The 18,101-nt window shown below is 42.1% G+C and overlaps 1 protein-coding gene across 1 annotated transcript in view; it reads right to left on the minus strand.

The window, feature by feature from the left end:
- SRD5A2 (steroid 5 alpha-reductase 2) overlaps positions 1–16,000 on the minus strand; it is a 59,468-nt gene extending 43,468 nt beyond the window's left edge. The window contains exon 1 of the mRNA XM_061211427.1: positions 15,720–16,000. Within this exon, the coding sequence (XP_061067410.1) occupies positions 15,720–16,000 (281 nt within the window). The remainder of the gene's footprint in view (positions 1–15,719) is intronic.
- Between the last annotated feature and the right edge of the window lie 2,101 nt (positions 16,001–18,101).

Consider the following 18,101-nt stretch of genomic DNA (forward strand, 5'->3'; position numbering starts at 1 on the left):
ATTAAACACTTTGAAAATATTACATAAAAATCTATAAACCAGGGAGTTCCCTGGTGGCACAGTGGTTAAGAATCCGCCTGCCAATGCAGGGGACACGGGTTCGAGCCCTGGTCCAGGAAGATCCCACATGCTGCAGAGCAACTAAGCCCGTGCACCACAACTAATGAGCCTGCACTCTAGAGCCCACGAGCCACAACTACTGAGCCCACGAGCTGCAACAACTGAAGCCCACGTGCCTAGAGCCCGTGCTCTGCAACAAGAGAAGCCACTGCAATGAGAAGCATGCGCACCACAGCGAAGAGTAGCCCCCACTTGCTGCAATAAGAGAAAGCTCGCTCGCAGCAATGAAGACCCAACGTAGAGAAAAATAAATAAAAAAATTTATTTTAAAAAATCTATAAACCAAAAGTATCAGTTATTCACATCACTTTATATTCTAATCATTATATTAATTCATATGTGTTGATGTGGACTTTAGAGCATACTCATTGTGTGCTATTTTTTCACTAAATGACATTATATTCTTATTTCCATCACAGATATAGATCCAAGAAGGTAATATTTTTGAATTATACATAATATTCAATCATACGGATTACAATCAGCCCTTAATAGTAGAGCATTTAAGTAACTTCCAGTGTTCTACAGTTGTGAATAGTAACAGTATAACTTTGTGTAAATTGATTTCTTTCTTTTGGACTATTTCCCTTGAGTATTCTCCCTAAGTGAAATTCCTGGGGGAAAAAAGTGAACTGCTTTTCAGCTATTGTTAAACATTGCCAGATTAGCTTCACAGAAAGTTTGAACAATTCTCAGTGACACAGGGCCACACATACAGCAATTTTTTCAAAGGCCTACCTATAGTTTTTTTTTTAATCTTTATTGAGGTATAATTAACAATCAACTGCATGTATTTAAAGTATGCAATTTGATAAATTTTAAAACCATCATGATATCAAAATAACGAACATATCCATCTCCACCAAAATTTTGCTCATACTCTTCATGATCTCATCCTTCTGTCTCTCCCTTTGTCCCCAGGAAACCACTGATGTACTTCATGTACCATACGTTAGTTTGAATTTCATAGAATTTTATACAAATGGAGTCATAAAGCATGTACTGGGCTTCCCTGGTGGCGCAGTGGTTAAGAATCTGCCTGCCAATGCAGGGGATGCCGGTTCGAGCCCTGGTCCGGGAAGATCCCAAGTGCCGCAGAGCAACTAAGCCAATGTGCCACAACTACTGAGCCTGTGCTCTAGAGCCCACAAGCCACAACAACTGAGGCTACGTGCCACAACAACTGAAGCCCACGCGCCTAGAGCCCGTACTCTGCAACAAGAGAAGCCACCACAATGAGAAGCCCACACACTGCAAAGAAGAGTAGCCCCTGCTTGCCGCAACTAGAGAAAGCCCGTGCGCAGCAATGAAGACACAATGCAGCCAAAAATAAATAAATAAATAAATTTATTTTAAAAAAAAAAGCATGCACTATTTTTTTTGCTTGGCTTCTTTACCCAGAATAATTATTTTGACTTTCATCTTAGTGTAGTTCACATCAATAGTTCACTCATTTTTATTGCTGAGTAGTATTCTATTATATGATTATACCACAATTTGTTTACTCATTCACTTTTTGATGGACATTTGGGTTGTTTCTGGTTTTTGGCTGCTACAAATAAACCTGCTAAAAATATCTGTATAGAAGTCTTTGTGTCTACATGTGCTTTTATTTTGCTTGGAAAAGAGCTAGCAATGGAATGGGTAGGTCACATCGTATGTTTATGTTTAACTTTTTAAGAGACTTCAAAATGTTTTCCAAAGTGGTCGTCATTTTACATTCCTATCAACAACGTATAAGAATTCTAGTCTTCCACATCCTCAGTAGCACTTGGTATGTTCAGTCTTTTTATTCTAGCCATTCTAATGGAGGCATAGTAGTATCCCACTGTGGTTTTATTAGCATTTCCCTAATGACTAATGATGTTGAGCATCTTTCCCCGTTTTTATTTGCCATTCATATGTTTTCTTTAGCAAAGTATCTGTTCATATCATGAGGTGCAGGAGCAATTTCGTTAGAGAAAGAAAAGTATTTTCAACAAATGGTACTGGAACAATTGGCTATCTATAGGCAAAAGAAAGAACTTTGATTCATATTTCTAACCCTATATAAGAATTAACTCAAAATAGATCATAGACATAAATGTAAAACCTAAAATAATAAACCTTTTATAAGAAAACATAAGAAAAAAACCCGTGTGACTTTAGACTAGGCAAAGATTTCTTAGATTTAATTGCATGAAAACAAATAGAAAAATCGGACTTCATCAAAATTAAAAACCTCTGCTTTTCAAAAGATATGGTTAAAAGAATGAAAAAGACAAGCCACACAGAGTAGGAGAAATTATTTGCAAAGTATATATCTGGTAAAGAATTTGTATCTAGAATATATAAAGAACTTTCAAAACTCAATAATAAGAAAACAAAGGACCCAAAACACTAGTATTTAGATTTCTTTATCAGATAGGTAACTTTGGGTAAGTAAAGAACATTCACCAGGAGACTGAAGTGAGACCAAGTACTGCTGTTGAAAGAGGACAGATAGAGGCAGGAGAGAGAAACAGAGACTGTACACAGAAAGGGAGTTGGGGATTTTTCATGGTCAAATAGGAAAAATGTCAAAAGCAAACTGCCTTATTTTCTTCACAGTAACTTTTAGGATCAGCCTTGACAACATGAAGCAAGTAAATGGAAGAATTTTGAAAATGGCCCAGACCTGATTTAAGGCTTGGATAGTAGGATCAGATATTATGGCATAGATACAAAAGATATTTGGTATTGTGGGAAGCAGCTGCATAGCACAGGGAGATCAGCTCTGTGCTTTGTGACCATCTAGAAGCATGGGATAGGGAGGGTGGGAGGGAGAGGCAAGAGGGAGGAGATATGGGGATATATGTATATGTATAGCTGATTCACTTTGTTATAAAGCAGAAACTAACACACCATTGTAAAGCAATTATACTCCAATAAAGACGTTAAAAGAAACAAAAGATATTTGGTATTAAAAAGGTATTCTAAGACGGAGTACATATGGCGCACAGGGCAATTTTAAGTCATAGGTCACCAAACAGACCCCTTTTCCTGACTGAACATCTCATTCCCACCCACATAGACCATCTTTCGAGGACCAGCTAAGTGCTTACTCATCACTCCCCCTCACTCCCACCAATCACTGCAATCAGACAGAGTGCAATTATTTGTGAAATTGCATTAATAACAGCGATTGTCTCAAGGATAAAATGAGATAACTGATGTAAAACACGTAACATAATTCCTGGAACACCCAGAGCTCAATAAATATTGGTTCCTCCTTCCCATATCCCCCTTCCATAAGCAAATGGAAGGTAAATTGCACTGTTGGCCCTGGTTCAGAGGGTTTTAAGATTTAGAGCTCCTATGATGAGTCTCCTTAAAGGCTGCTGGGTTGAGCACAGCAACTTTTTAAACATCTTGAGTCCAGCCTTTAATGTCTCCATTGCCATATGTGGCAAGGAGTCAAAAAGCAGAAAGGGAAGTGCCCCAGGTTCCAGAACCAAGCTGCCAGGCTCTGGCAAAAATCAACAGGTAGACAACTTTCATATTCTATCTTGTAACAGAAGACATTAATGTTCTCCCTCCTGCTGGCCGAGGACCCTTCATCTGAGTATACCTCCTTGCCTTTCCACCCTCCCTCACTCATGGCTCCTCAGGAAAGGAGAGGTAAATTACCCAGTTGGTAAATTTGAAAGCAGGACCTCTCAAGGGGTGTGTGCAGCTCAGCCCTTCTTCCGTTCTGCTGTCTTTCCAGAACAGGCACCACTGGGTAAGGCCCGTGGTATTCAGCCATCGTTGTCACTGAGTTTTTCTGAGGGACAGTGTTAGGATCCAAAATGGAAGCCATGTTGCCCCAAACCAGCTTTACCACTAATAAGGGTAGTAATTTGTCTCTAGTTGCCTAATTCCTGGATCTGTCTCTCAGTTGATTATGAACTTGGGTGGGGAAGAAGGGTGCCATTTACTGGGTTCCCTCAAAACCCACCCACCCATCTGCCCACTATTCCATGCACACTCAAACACAGGCAGGCACCAGAGACCTCAGCATGTTCAGTGGCATGACCATGGTGCCCCTTGTGGACCATGGTCCACATGTCCCTCAATTTGCATTTTCCCACCTGTCCTGGGCCTCTCACACTGACATTGCCACCACCAAACTTTCACACCAGAAAGAATGTCAGACACACTATGATGCGTTTTCCTGCCTTTCTCCTGGAGGGCAAGCACCAGCTTTGTGTTTCTTTTGTGTCCTCCCCTAGGACCCAGCACAGTTCTGAGCATGTGGAACTCTGAGAAAGAATTAGGACACCTAAGTTCAAGCCCCACTCTGCCCCCTCCTCACCATGTAACTTCATACACATCACTTAACCAGCTTGGATCACTGTTTCCTTATCTTATTTGTTAAGTGACATTAAATTAGATGTAAAATGAGCAAGAAGTTGGACCTTTCTTCAATGTGGTAAAAGTGGTCAAGATCTCTAAATCTTGTTTACATTTTTGGCAAACATAGCTGTATATGTTTCAGATGTGCTTATGATGTCATCCCATTTAGAATGCAAACTCCAAGACTCCTACTATTTCCCACAAAGGTTCAAATAAAGGACTTGCAACCCAGGAATTCACAGAAAATGAGATTTACTACCAAATTCCTATTTAAATGTAGCAGAAATTTTCTAGACTATGCCCAGTTCTTTGCTATAGGATTTAACAAAATTTTATAATAGAATTACCAGGGCACTGAATGTAAAGCTATGCCACACACGGTTTTCTTAAGGAGAGGCTAGCAAACTATGACCCACAGGTCAAATACAGCCCGCGACCTGTTTTTATAAATAAAGTTTTATTGGAACATTACCTCACTCATTTGTCTACATATTGTCTGTGCTGTTTTCATGCTACAAGAGCAGAGTTGAGTAGTTGTGACAGAGACTGTCAAAGCCTAAAACAGCTACTATCTGGCTTTTCTACAGAAAAAGTTTGCTGACCCCCATTTTAATTGATCCAAATTATGCCTCATGAATGTCCTTAACACATGATTAAGTGACCACAAGAATTCAGTTTATTCTGCCTGGGACTTTCTTCTCAGTGTGTAAAAGGAGAGATTTTTCTAGGTGGTTTCCAAAGTCCACATTAATCATCATTCTGATTCTCAGCCAATGAGTAATTTCCTTCATGAGGTTTGATTACTTCTGAATATTTGACACATCTGCAGGTCTTATGAGATTGGAGAAGCATTGACAGGGCACATGATGAGACTCAAGTTCCAGTGCCCTCTTTGCCCCTAATTGTCTTAACTTTGTGGTGCTCTGCTTCTATAAAATGAGGAGGCTGGACAGATATGACGTTTCCTTAAAATAGAGAATTATGATCCAGTGTGTGAAATGTCTCATGGAAGGCCACACTGCCTGCTATGAAAACCACACCTTGACTTACAAAAGGAGAAAGGACACAGACAAGCCTTCTTCTAGGAAGTGATGCCCGATCTGAGTCTTGAAGGATGGGGAAGAATTCATGCTGCTGGAGAATGAACTGAGCAATCGAGCAAAAAGGCCTCTTATTGAGACATTGGTTCAACATGACGGAGTAGAAGGATGTACGTGCACTCCCTCTTGGGAGAGCACTGGAATCACAACTAACTTCTGAACAATCATTGACAGGAAGGCACTGGAACTCACCAAAAAAGATACCCCACATCCAAAGCCAAAGGAGAAGCCACAATGAGACGGTAGGAGGGGTGCAATCACAATAAAATCAAATCTCATAATGGCTGCGTGGGTGACTCACAAACTGGAGAACACTTATACCACAGAAGTCCACCCACTGGAGTAAAGGTTCTGAGCCCCACGTCAGGCGTCCCAGCCTGGGGGTCCGGCAATGGGAGGAGGAATTCCTAGAGAATCAGACTTTGAAGGCTAGTGGGATTTGACTGCAGGACTTTGACAGGACTGGGGGAAACAGAGACTCCACTCTTGGAGGGCACACACAAAATAGTGTGCACATCGGGACCCAGGGGAAGGAGCAGTGACCCCATAGGAGACTGAACCAGACCTACCTGCGAGTGTTGGAGGGTCTCCTGCAGAGGCGGAGGGTGGCTGTGGCTCACCGTGGGGACAAGGATACTGGCAGCAGAAGTTCTGGGAAGTACTCCTTGGCGTGAGCCCTCCCAGAGTCTGCCATTAGCCCCACCAAAGAGCCCAGGTAGGCTCCAGTGTTGGGTTGTCTCAGGCCAAACAACCAAAAGGGAGGGAACCCAGCCCCACCCATCAGCAGTCAAGCTGATTTTAAAGTTCTACTGAGCTCTGCCCACCAGAGCAACACCCAGCTCTACCCACCACCAGTCCCTCCCATCAGGAAACCTGCACAAGCCTCTTAGATAGCCTCATCCACCAGAGGACAGACAGCAGAAGCAATAAGAACTACAATCCTGCAGCCTGTGGAACAAAAACCACATTCACAGAAAGATAGACAAGATGAAATGGCAGAGGGCTATGTACCACATGAAGGAACAAGATAAAACCCCAGAACAACAACTAAATGAAGTAGAGATAGGCAACCTTCCAGAAAAAGAATTCAGAATAATGATAGTGAAGATGATCCAGGACCTCAGAAAAAGAATGGAGGCAAAGATGGAGAAGATGCAAGAAATGTTTAACAAAGACCTAGAAGAATTAAAGAACAAACAAACAGAGATGAACAATACAATAACTGAAATGACAACTACACTAGAAGGAATCAATAGCAGAATAACTGAGGCAGAAGAACAGATAAGTGACCTGGAAGACAGAATGGTGGAATTCACTGCTGCAGAACAGAATAATGAAAAAAGAATGAAAAGAAATGAAGACAGCCTAAGAGACCTCTGGGACAACATTAAATGCAACAACATTCGCATTACAGGGGTCCCAGAAGGAGAAGAGAGAGAGAAAGGACCCGAGAAAATATTTGAAGAGATTATAGTCGAAAACTTCCCTAACATGGGAAAGGAAATAGCCACCCAAGTCCAGGAAGCGCAGCGAGTCCCATACAGGATAAACCCAAGGAGAAACACACCGAGACACATAGTAATCAAATTGGCAAAAATTAAAGACAAAGAAAAATTATTGAAAGCAGCAAGGGAAAAATGACAAATAACGTACAAGGGAACTCCCATAAGGTTAACAGCTGATTTCTCAGCAGAAACTCCACAAGCCAGAAGGGAGTGGCATGATACACTTAAAGTGATGAAAGGGAAGAACCTACAACCAAGATTACTCTACCTGGCAAGGATCTCATTCAGATTCGATAGAGAAATCAAAAGCTTTACAGACAAGCAAAAGCTAAGAGAAATCAGCACCACCAAACCAGCTCTACAACAAATGCTAAAGGAACTTCTCTAAGTGGAAAAAACAAGGGAAGAAAAGGACCTACAAAAACAAACCCAAAACAATTAAGAAAATGGTCATAGGAACATACATATTGATAATTACCTTAAACGTGAATGGAATAATGCTCCAACCAAACGACACAGGCTTGCTGAATGGATACAAAAACAAGACCCATATATACGCTTTCTACAAGAGACCCACTTCAGACCTAGGGACACATACAGACTGAAAGTGAGGGGATGGAAAAAGATATTACATGCAAATGGAAATCAAAAGAAAGCTGGAGTAGCAATACTCATATCAGATAAAATAGACTTTAAAATAAAGAATGTTACAAGAGACAAGGAAGGACACTATATAATGATCAAGGGATCAATCCAAGAAGAAGGTATAACAATTATAAATATATATGCACCCAACATAGGAGCTCCTCAATACATAAGGCAACTGCTAACAGCTGTAAAAGAGGAAATCGACAGTAACACAATAACAGTGGGGGACTTTAACACCTCACTTACACCAATGGACAGATCATTGAAAATGAAAATAAATAAGGAAACAGAAGCTATAAATGACACAACAGACCAGATACATTTAATTGATATTTATAGGACATTCCATCCAAAAACAGCAGATTACACTTTCTTCTCAAGTGCGCATGGAACATTCACCAGAATAGATCACATCTTGGGTCACAAATCAAGCATCAGTAAATTGAAGAAAACTGAAATCATATCAAGCATCTTTTCTGACCACAACGCTATGAGATTAGAAATGAATTACAGGGGAAAAAATGTAAAAAACACAAACACATGGAGGCTAAACACTACGTTACTGAATAACCAAGAGATCACTGAAGAAATCAAAGAGGAAATCAAAAAATACCTAGAGACAAATGACAATGAAAACACGACAATCCAAAACCTATGGGATGCAGCAAAAGCAGTTCTAAAGGGAAGTTTACAGTTCTACAAGCCTACCTCAAGAAACAAGAAAAATCTCAAATAAACAATCTAACCTTACACCTAAAGGAACCAGAAAAAGAAGAACAAACAAAACCCAAAGTTAGCAGAAGGAAAGAAATCATAAAGATCAGAGCGGAAATAAATGAAATAGAAACAAAGAAAACAACAGCAAAGATCAATAAAACTAAAAGCTGGTTCTTTGAGAAGATAAACAAAATTGATAAACAATTAGCCAGACTCATCAAGAAAAAGAGGGAGAGGACACAAATCTATAAAATTAGAAATGAAAAAGGAGAAGTTACAAAAGACACCGCAGAAATACAAAGCATCCTAAGAGACTACTACAAGCAACTCTATGCCAATAAAATGGACAACCTGGAAGAAATGGACAAATTCTTAGAAAGGTATAACCTTCCAAGACTGAACCAGGAAGAAATACAAATTATGAACAAACCAATCACAAGTAATGAAATTCAAACTGTGATTAAAAATCTTCCAACAAACAAAAGTCCAGGACCAGATGGCTTCACAGGTGAATTCTATCAAATATTTAGAGAAGAGCTAACACCCATCCTTCTCAAACTCTTCCAAAAAACTGCAGAGGAAGGAATGCTCCCAAACTCATTGTATGAGGCCACCATCACCCTGATACCAAAACCAGACAAAGATACTAGAAAAAAAGAAAATTACAGACCAATATCACTGATGAATATAGATGCAAAAATCCTCAACGAAATACTAGCAAACAGAATCCAACAACACATTAAAAGGATCATACACCATGATTAAGTGGGATTTATCCCAGGGATACAAGGATTCTTCAATATACTCAAATCAATCAATGTGATACATCATATTAACAAATTGAAGAATAAAAACCATATGATCGGGGCTTCCCTGGTGGCGCAGTGGTTGAGAATCCGCCTGCCAATGCAGGGGACACGGGTTCGAGCCCTGGTCTGGGAGGATCCCACATGACGCGGAGCAACTAGGCCCGTGAGCCACAACTACTGAGCCTGCGCGTCTGGAGCCTGTGCTCCGCAACAAGAGAGGCCACGACAGTGAAAGGCCCGCGCACCGCAATGAAGAGTGGCCCCCGCTTGCCACAACTAGAGAAAGCCCTCGCACAGAAACGAAGACCCAACACAGCCAAAAATAAATAAATAAATTTATTTAAAAAAAAAAAAAAAAACCATATGATCATCTCAATAGATGCAGAAAAAGCTTTTGACAAAATTCAACACCAATTTATGATAAAAACTCTCCAGAGAGTGGGCATAGAGGGAACCTACCTCAACATAATAAAGGCCATATACGACAAACCCACAGCAAACATCATTCTCAATGGTGAAAAACTGAATGCATTTCCTCTAAGATCAGGAACAAGACAAGGATGTCCACTCTTGCCACTATTATTCAACATAGTTTTGGAAGTCTTAGCCATGGCAATCAGAGAAGAAAAAGAAATAAAAGGAATACAAATTGGAAAAGAAGAAGTAAAACTGTCACTGTTTGCAGATGACATGATACTATACATAGAGAATCCTAAAGATGCTACGAGAAAACTACTAGAACTAATCAATGAATTTGGTAAAGTTGCAGGATACAAAATTAATGCACAGAAATCCCTTGCATTCCTATACACTAATAATGAAAAATCTGAAAGAGATATTAAGGAAACACTCCCATTTACCACTGCAACAAAAAGAATGAAATACCTAGGAACAAACCTACCTAGGGAGACAAAATACCTGTATGCAGAAAACTATAAGACACCGTTGATAGAAATTAAAGATGATAGAAACAGATGGAGAGATATACCATGTTCTTGGATTGCAAGAATCAATATTGTGAAAATGACTATACTACCCAAAGCAATCTACAGATTCAATGCAATCCCTATCAAATTACCAATGGCATTTTTTACAGAACTAGAACAAAAAAATCTTAAAATTTGTATGTAGACACAAAAAACCCCAAATAGCCAAAGCAGTCTTGAGGGAAAAAAACGGAGCTGGACGAATCAGACTCCCTGACTTCAGACTATACTACAAAGCTACAGTAATCAAGACAATATGGTACACAACACAAAAAACAGAAATATAGATCAATGGAACAGGATAGAAAGCCCAGAGGTAAACCCATGCACCTATGGTCAACTAATCTATGACAATGAAGGCAAGGATATACAATGGAGAAAAGACAGTCTCTTCAATAAGTGGTGCTGGGAAAACTGGACAGCTACATGTAAAAGAATGAAATTAGAACACTCCCTAACACCATACACAAAAATAAACTCAAAATGGATTAGAGACCTAAATGTAAGACCAGACACTATAAAACTCTTACAGGAAAACAAAGGAAGAACACTCTTTGACATACATCACAGCAAGATCTTTTTTGATCCACCTCCTAGAGTAATGGAGATAAAAACAAAAATAAACAAATGGGACCTAATGAAACTTAAAAGCTTTTGCACAGCAAAGGAAACTACAAACAAGATGAAAAGACAACCCTCAGAATGGGAGAAAGTATTTGCAAATGAATCATCAGACAAAGGATTAATCACAAAAATATATAAACAGCTCATGCAGCTCAATATTAAGAAAACAACCCAATCAAAAATTGGGCAGAAGACCTAAATAGACATTTCTCCAAAGAAGACATACAGATGGCCAAGAAGCACATGAAAAGCTGCTCAACATCACTAATTATTAGAGAAATGCACATCAAAACTACAAGTTGTCACCTCATACCAGTTAGAATGGGTGTCATCAGAAAATCTACAAACAACAAATGCTGGAGAGGGTGTGGAGAAAAGGGAACTCTCTTGTACTGTTGGCAGGCATGTAAATTGATACAGCCACTATGTAGAACAGTATTGATGTTCCTTGAATAACTAAAAATAGAAGTACCATATCACCCAGCAAACCCACTACTGGGCATATACTCAGAGAAAACCATAATTCAAAAAGACACATGTACACCAATATTCATTGCAGCACCATGCACAATAGCCAGGTCATGGAAGCAACCTAAATCCCCATCAATGGACAAATGGATAAAGAAGATGTGGTACATATATACAGTGGAATATTACTCAGCCAAAAAAAGGAACGAAATTGGGTCATTTGTAGAGACGTGGATGGATCTAGAGACTGTCATACAGAGTGAAGTATGTCAGAAAGAGAAAAACAAATATCATATATTAACGCATATATGTGGAACCTAGAAAAATGGTACAGATGAACCTGTTTGCAGGGCAGAAATAGAGACACAGATGTAGAGAACAAATGTATGGACAACAAGGGGGGAAAGTGGGGGGAGGGTGGTGTGATGAATTGGGAGATTGGGATTGACATATATACACTGATATGTATAAAATGGATGACTAATAATAACCTGCTGTATAAAAAAATAAATAAAACAAAATTCAAAATTCAAAGAAAGAAAAAAAAGGCCTCCCATTTAAGCCATCATTTTATTTGGCTGAATAGAAAATGTCATTATTTTCAGCATCTAAACCCCAGGAAAGTTCTTTCTAAATTCAAACAGACTCTAATGTGTGCATTGCCCTCTGCTTCTGCATGTGCATCAAGGAAGGTCACACTGCCAGCAACGTTTTACAGAATAGTCACCTTTATTTGAAAAGAGAGTTTTCTTTTTCATCTAAATACCAAGGTCACACCCAAGTCTTGAAAAAACATAAGCTTCCACAGGCATAGGTGTTGCGATGACCATTGCGTGAGACACCAAGGCATCTTGAGAAAATGATCAATCAGAGAGTGGGGGCAAAGGATCATTCCAGGTCATAGTCAAGGTCAACAAGAGGTGAGATAACTCTGACTTCAAACAACTCTAGATGTGGGATTAGGCAACATGCTTACACAGCAGTCATTTTCATGTAGCTAAGCCAACCAAATATCCACAACAATAGATTCTGAAGGGAAGAGAATGATCTGAGTTGACCTAGCCATGCAATCTCAGCAATGATTCCTAAGTAATTGCTAGCTCTCCCACAATTCTGACTGCCTGTACTGATGTCAGAAGTAGAGTTCATTCATGCATTCAACAAATTTTTAATGAGTACCAAATATGTACTGGCACTTTTCTATACACTGAGGACACAGCCATGAACAAATGAGATAAAAATCCTTGCCCTTGTGGGACTCACATTCTAGCATGTCACCCTCGTATGGAGAAAAGTGCAAAGAGTTTCACCTTCTATCCAATGGGACATATTGCTTTTCTGAATAGCCCCCAAGGGACATTTTGCAACAGAGTCTAAGCCACAGCTGAGCCAGCTTTCTCCTGAACCCCTGTTCCTCCATCGTATTCTCTGTGTCATAGCTACGCACAGCACAGGGTAAAGCCAAGGCATCCTGGAGCTTTTTCCTTAATGTGCCCTCACTATCAAGCCTAATGACTCCTAAAACCTCAAGGCAAAAATGCTCATAACTTTGAACCACTTCTGGGAATCCTGGCTAAGAGAATAGTGGTGACTTCTGAAAAAAAATTTAGGTGCAAAAATGTACATCACAACCTTATTTAACCTTATTTAGCCAAAATAAAAAGACAAATTAAATGTCCAATTTAATATAAATTATATTTTTAAAATATTAAAATTATCAAAAAACTATAGATTAATGGATAAATTATTGTTTTTGGATGAAATAACAAGCAGCCACTAAGATGATATTTACAAAGGTTCTATGATAATGTGGAAAAATATTTATTATAGACAGTAATCAAGCAGAACTAAAACCTATATATATTCAATATAGCAAGCATGTATAAAAACTGACCAAGAAAAATTAGAACCTTGATGGAAATGTTCCAAAACATTAACAATTAATGTACTTAAGTGTTGAAATTATGGGAATTTTTCTACTTTTGTACTTTTCATTTTTTCTTTAGTAAACATTCATTATTTTTATAATTAAAAAATAATTTTAAGCTTAAATATAGTTTTTAAAAGGCAAGAACAAGGCAGCAAGAACAAATATAAAACAGTTTATCATGGTAGCTAAGAGCCTGAGATCTGGATTCAAATTCCCTGGGTCTGAACCCTGGCTCCCTGGTTACTTTGTGACCTTGGGCAAGTTATTTAAAGCTTTTCTCGCCCCAATTTCCCACCTGCAAAATGGGGGTGATAATATTGCTTCCTCAATGGGCTGGTATGAGGATTAGTAGAGAACTCACATAGTGTTTAGCACAGAGCGTAACCCATTGTAAGCACTCAAAATGATAATAGATTCAACAGTCCAGTGGCCACAAAGAAAGAGTTCACACAAAGCGAATGGTGGACAAACATCACATCTTCATTCCTTAGGGACAACTCACTCACCCTGAGTTGTGTTTTCTGTGGGGAATTTTCCCTCAGGCAGAATCAATCCCCAAATCCTCTAAATTTTACATTTTAACTTTTCCCCTGAAGAAGGTGAACAGTATGTTGATATTCATTTTATAAGTAATTATTTCCTTGGTTTTTTAAATGTACTTGTCATAATTTATTAAGGCAAATTACCGTTTGGCTTTAAAAAAAAGTCTAAAACTTATGTTAATAGGATTGTCAGAAAGCACTAATCAATACTGTAAGATGAAATGAACTCATAAAAATATTGTTTATGGTGCTAACAGACAGTAGTTAATTAGAAGTTAAAAGTAATTGCCTGATAAAATCACATTTTTCTGTCAAATGTCTTTTCCAATAACAGTGAAATCAAAAGCTGTTCTCTTATCTCCTACACCCAACATCCTTCTTTCTGTGCAAATTAAACCACCTAAATCTGGATAAAATAAAATGGTTAGTAAATAGCTCCAGAAAGGACACCCATTTATGAAATGGTTGCTAGGCAATAATTATTAAAAGAGTGAGAATCCAGTTAAAATTGCATAAATATTAAATCTTGACCAATAAAAAAGATCCAGAGGATAAGAAGGGATTATATGGAAAGAGAGGTTAAAACTTGTTTCTCTACACTTCTTTTCCCAAAATGAAGCATCACTTTTCCCTTATGATCCTTATGAGAGAGGATCATGCCTTTCAGCTTCCAGAGGAATTCTTTACCCTAATTTCTAATCTAGATTTCCTTGATTTTTTTTACCCCATAAATTCTCTATGCAAAATAAGGCTGTGCCTCTGTTCCAGTTCTTGACTTGGCTTGGCAACTTTTCTCTGTCCGTGGATTCTGTTTTCTCCTTGCAGAGTATCCGCCTGCTTAACATGGTGGAAAGGTCTTAAACCATGGAGTTTCACAGGCTTAGATCTGAATTTGGCTGGGCACTAGCTGTATCATCTTCATTCAGTCACTTAACCTTACACAGCCTCAGTTCCTTTGTCTATAAAGTGGGCACAGTAAATACATATCTCACAAGGTTACAATGGGGCTACATGGGACGACAGAAGGTAAATGACTAGGCATGGTAGGCAACTGAATCTTGCGCTCTTCTCTTCCCCTATGAGTCTCTTTTGAGCATCTATTCTCCGAATCCTGAAAGCCCTTGGTTTCTTTCCTGTCTTTCCTTCTCAGAGCAGAAGGTAAAGTTCTCCTGAATTTGGGATTTTTAATTCAGAAGAACATTTCAGCTCTAAGTTAACTTCAACCCATCCACACTTAAGTGCCAGGGGAACCTGAAACGAGTTGGCGGTGAGCGCGGTCCCTTTTCGGTGGGTCCTGAGAAGTGAGACTCTTGCTCAGGTCAGTGGGTTCCCATCACGTTCTCTTTCTCACCGTTGAAGTCCAGGGTCTGGGTCTGCCCATCTCCCTGCGGAGATACGTTGATCCAGTCCCTCTGAGACGAGTTTCCTTCGGGAGATGCCAATACTTAGACTCCCTCAAGATCTCAGAACCAGCCCGCCCCCACCTTGCAAAGGAAAGGTGAAGGAAGAACGAGAAGGGGTGGTGGGCAAGACGCCACAGGTGACACGGGACGGCGCGGAGCTGGAGAGGTAACTGTCTGAGCCAAGAGCTCTGCCCAGCTTGAGCTTTCCAGCTTGCCTCCCGCCCCGCTCCACCGCTTTCCCCGGAGCAGTCCAAGGATTCGAAGTGGACCCGAGACGCGCGCGGGGCCGTGGAGAGTGAAGGCGGCGTCTGCCCGCGATCGCTCCTCCACTAGCCCGCGTCTGGCCCGCGGCCCCGTCCCAGCCAGGTGCTCCCCTCGCGCCGCGCTCCGCGCTCCTTGCAGCGGCTCGCGCCGCCCCTCCGCGATCCTCAGTGCGCGCCGCGCGCTGCGCTCCTGGACGCCGGGAGCCTGGCAGTGCGCTGCGCTCCGCACCCTCAAGGGAAAACGCTACCTGTGGAAGTAATGTGCGCAGAAGAGGCCCAGAAGAACAGTCGCAGGCTGGCCGAAGAGAGAGCGGGGCTGCCCGGCGAGGATCCCCGCGGGCACCGCGAAGGAGGGCAGCTCCTGCAGGAACCAGGCGGCGCGGGCGGACAGGCGGGTAGCCACGGGCATCCGGCTCTCCGTGTACTTCCCGTAGCCGGCGGGCTCCGCGAGGCACAGAACCAGTGCCCCCAGGGCGGCCAAAGTGGCGCTGCCTGCCAGCACCGGACTCTCCTGGCAGCGAACGGACATTGCGCCCTGTTCCCCGCTGGTGGCCGCTGCCAGCGCAGAAGAGAGCGCGGCCCCCGCCGCCCCTTTATGGAGAGCTAGACACCACCCCGTGTCCGCCCCTTCGGCTTTGGCTCCCGCCCCTCCATCCTACGTCCCATCTCAGTGCGGCCAGCCCTGTCTAGGCTCAACAGCGATGCCCCTTTCGCAGGGCTGGCACTTCGGAAAGCAGCCAGGCGGAGAGTGGATGAAGGCTTTCGCGGAGCCAACTTCGTGTCCTGCGCCCTTCCTTTAGCCCATATTCGCGCCTTCGCCCCCGCGTCCGCCCCTCTCCACAGCCTGCCACTGTTGTCTCCTTCTAACTGCCCTTCGAAGATTTGTTCTTCACCGATCAACCTCTGATGCTGCAACCTCTGGGACTAGGAAATAGAAAACTACAGGTACGACTTAGCCAGGGTAGTTCTCCCGCCCTAACACACACCCTCTGTGTGGTCGCCACTCAGTCCCCACCCTCTGACCATCCGCAGCCAGAATCTCCCCAACCCCTCCGGTTCCCTGTGCTCCTTCACTCTCCGCCAGCTTCCACTCGACCCTGGACCCAGCCTCCAGCCACTTCCCGCGTCCCCCAGGCCTTCTGCGCTGGGGCGCCGCTCTCCTTGGCCACTTTCGGCATTAGTGGCCCCTCCGCACCACCTCGCCCCCAGGCAGGTACCAGCCTCTCCCCATCCTTATTTCCTCCGCTTTCTCTCTGCTTTGAAGAGACGAGTCGACTGAGCGTGGGCGTGGAAGCACGGATTTCGACCCTGAGTAGTGATCCTGTCTGTCTGCCCTAGCCTCTCCTCTTCCGCGGGACTTCCCGAGCTGGCCCAGATTCAGGCTCATGTCTAGGGCTTCAGCCGCGGGACGCCCTCTCCCATCTCCTGGAGCGGATGAATCGAGTTCCATATGATGTTGCCCTTCGAAGTGCAGCTGGGCTCTAGAACACCTAAGATGCGGTTCTTTCTCTCTCCCTTCTGTTTGCTGCCCTCCTGTCATTCTTCACCCCCTCGTTCATTATGTTTCCTCTTCCCTTCTCTGATTCAGTATCCAGACTTCCTTAACTGCCTTCTTCATATATTTTGTACCCCTTTTTTCCTCTTCTTTCTTTAATCCAGTTTCCTCCTCCCAGGTTGGCCTCCTCTTCCCACCTGCTGTTTAGCCTCCTCGTCTTCTTGTCCCACCTCCCTTGATTGCTTCATCCCTGTTAATTTTCTTCTCTTGTCCCTACTTCAGGCTCCAGCCATCTTTCCCTTGCTCTCCCTCCCCTTTCTTGGGCGCTTTCTTCATCCTTCCCCCTTTGCTCCCACTAACTGCCGCTCAGGAGCCCCACTCAGTATTACTCCATCCACTCCTGCCCTGTCCTACCGGCTATTCCAATGAAAGGTACATAGTGTTTCATCTGCCCAGTTTGAGGTTGTTTCCTGATTCCTGGGACACGGTGGTGTATGGTGATGCCCTCTGCTTGCTGAAGAGGTATTCACCACTTTCCTATTGGGTTAAAAATTAAATTGTAAATAGGCTTCAGTTTTCAGTTGACCACCCTGTAGGAACCACCCATATTGGCTGAAGCACCCTCCATGGAGTGGCCAGGCTCAGCTCTCACAGCTACCTAGAGCTGTATTTGCACTGGCTTTCCAGATCCAGTCCCAGATTCCTTATTTACTATTTGCTAGTTGAGAACACCCAAATCTAGATCTCCAGCAAAGACTGGAGCTTCTCATCTGCATTTCCTCCCTGCTGGACAACTCTACTTGGATGTCCTTCAGAGACCTCAAATTCAACCCTACCCAAAACTAAACCCATTTATCTTCCCCTCCACTCTCCTCCACCCACACCCAGATCCTCCCTGTGTGTTCTTGGTTACCTCTTCTCTGTCCGAAATAGCCATAGCCTCCCTGGGAGGCTGGCTTGCAGACTCAGGAAATTCTAGATTTCTTTTTTTTTTTTTTTAAGATTTTTTTGATGTGGACCATTTCTAAAGTTTTTACTGAATTTGTTACAATATTGCTTCTTTTATTTTATGTTTTGGTTTTTGGCCATGAGACATGTGGGATCTTAGCTCCCAGACCAGGGATCGAACCCGCAC

Source organism: Eubalaena glacialis, chromosome 14 (assembly GCF_028564815.1).
Source record: "Eubalaena glacialis isolate mEubGla1 chromosome 14, mEubGla1.1.hap2.+ XY, whole genome shotgun sequence".
NCBI lineage: Eukaryota > Metazoa > Chordata > Mammalia > Artiodactyla > Balaenidae > Eubalaena > Eubalaena glacialis.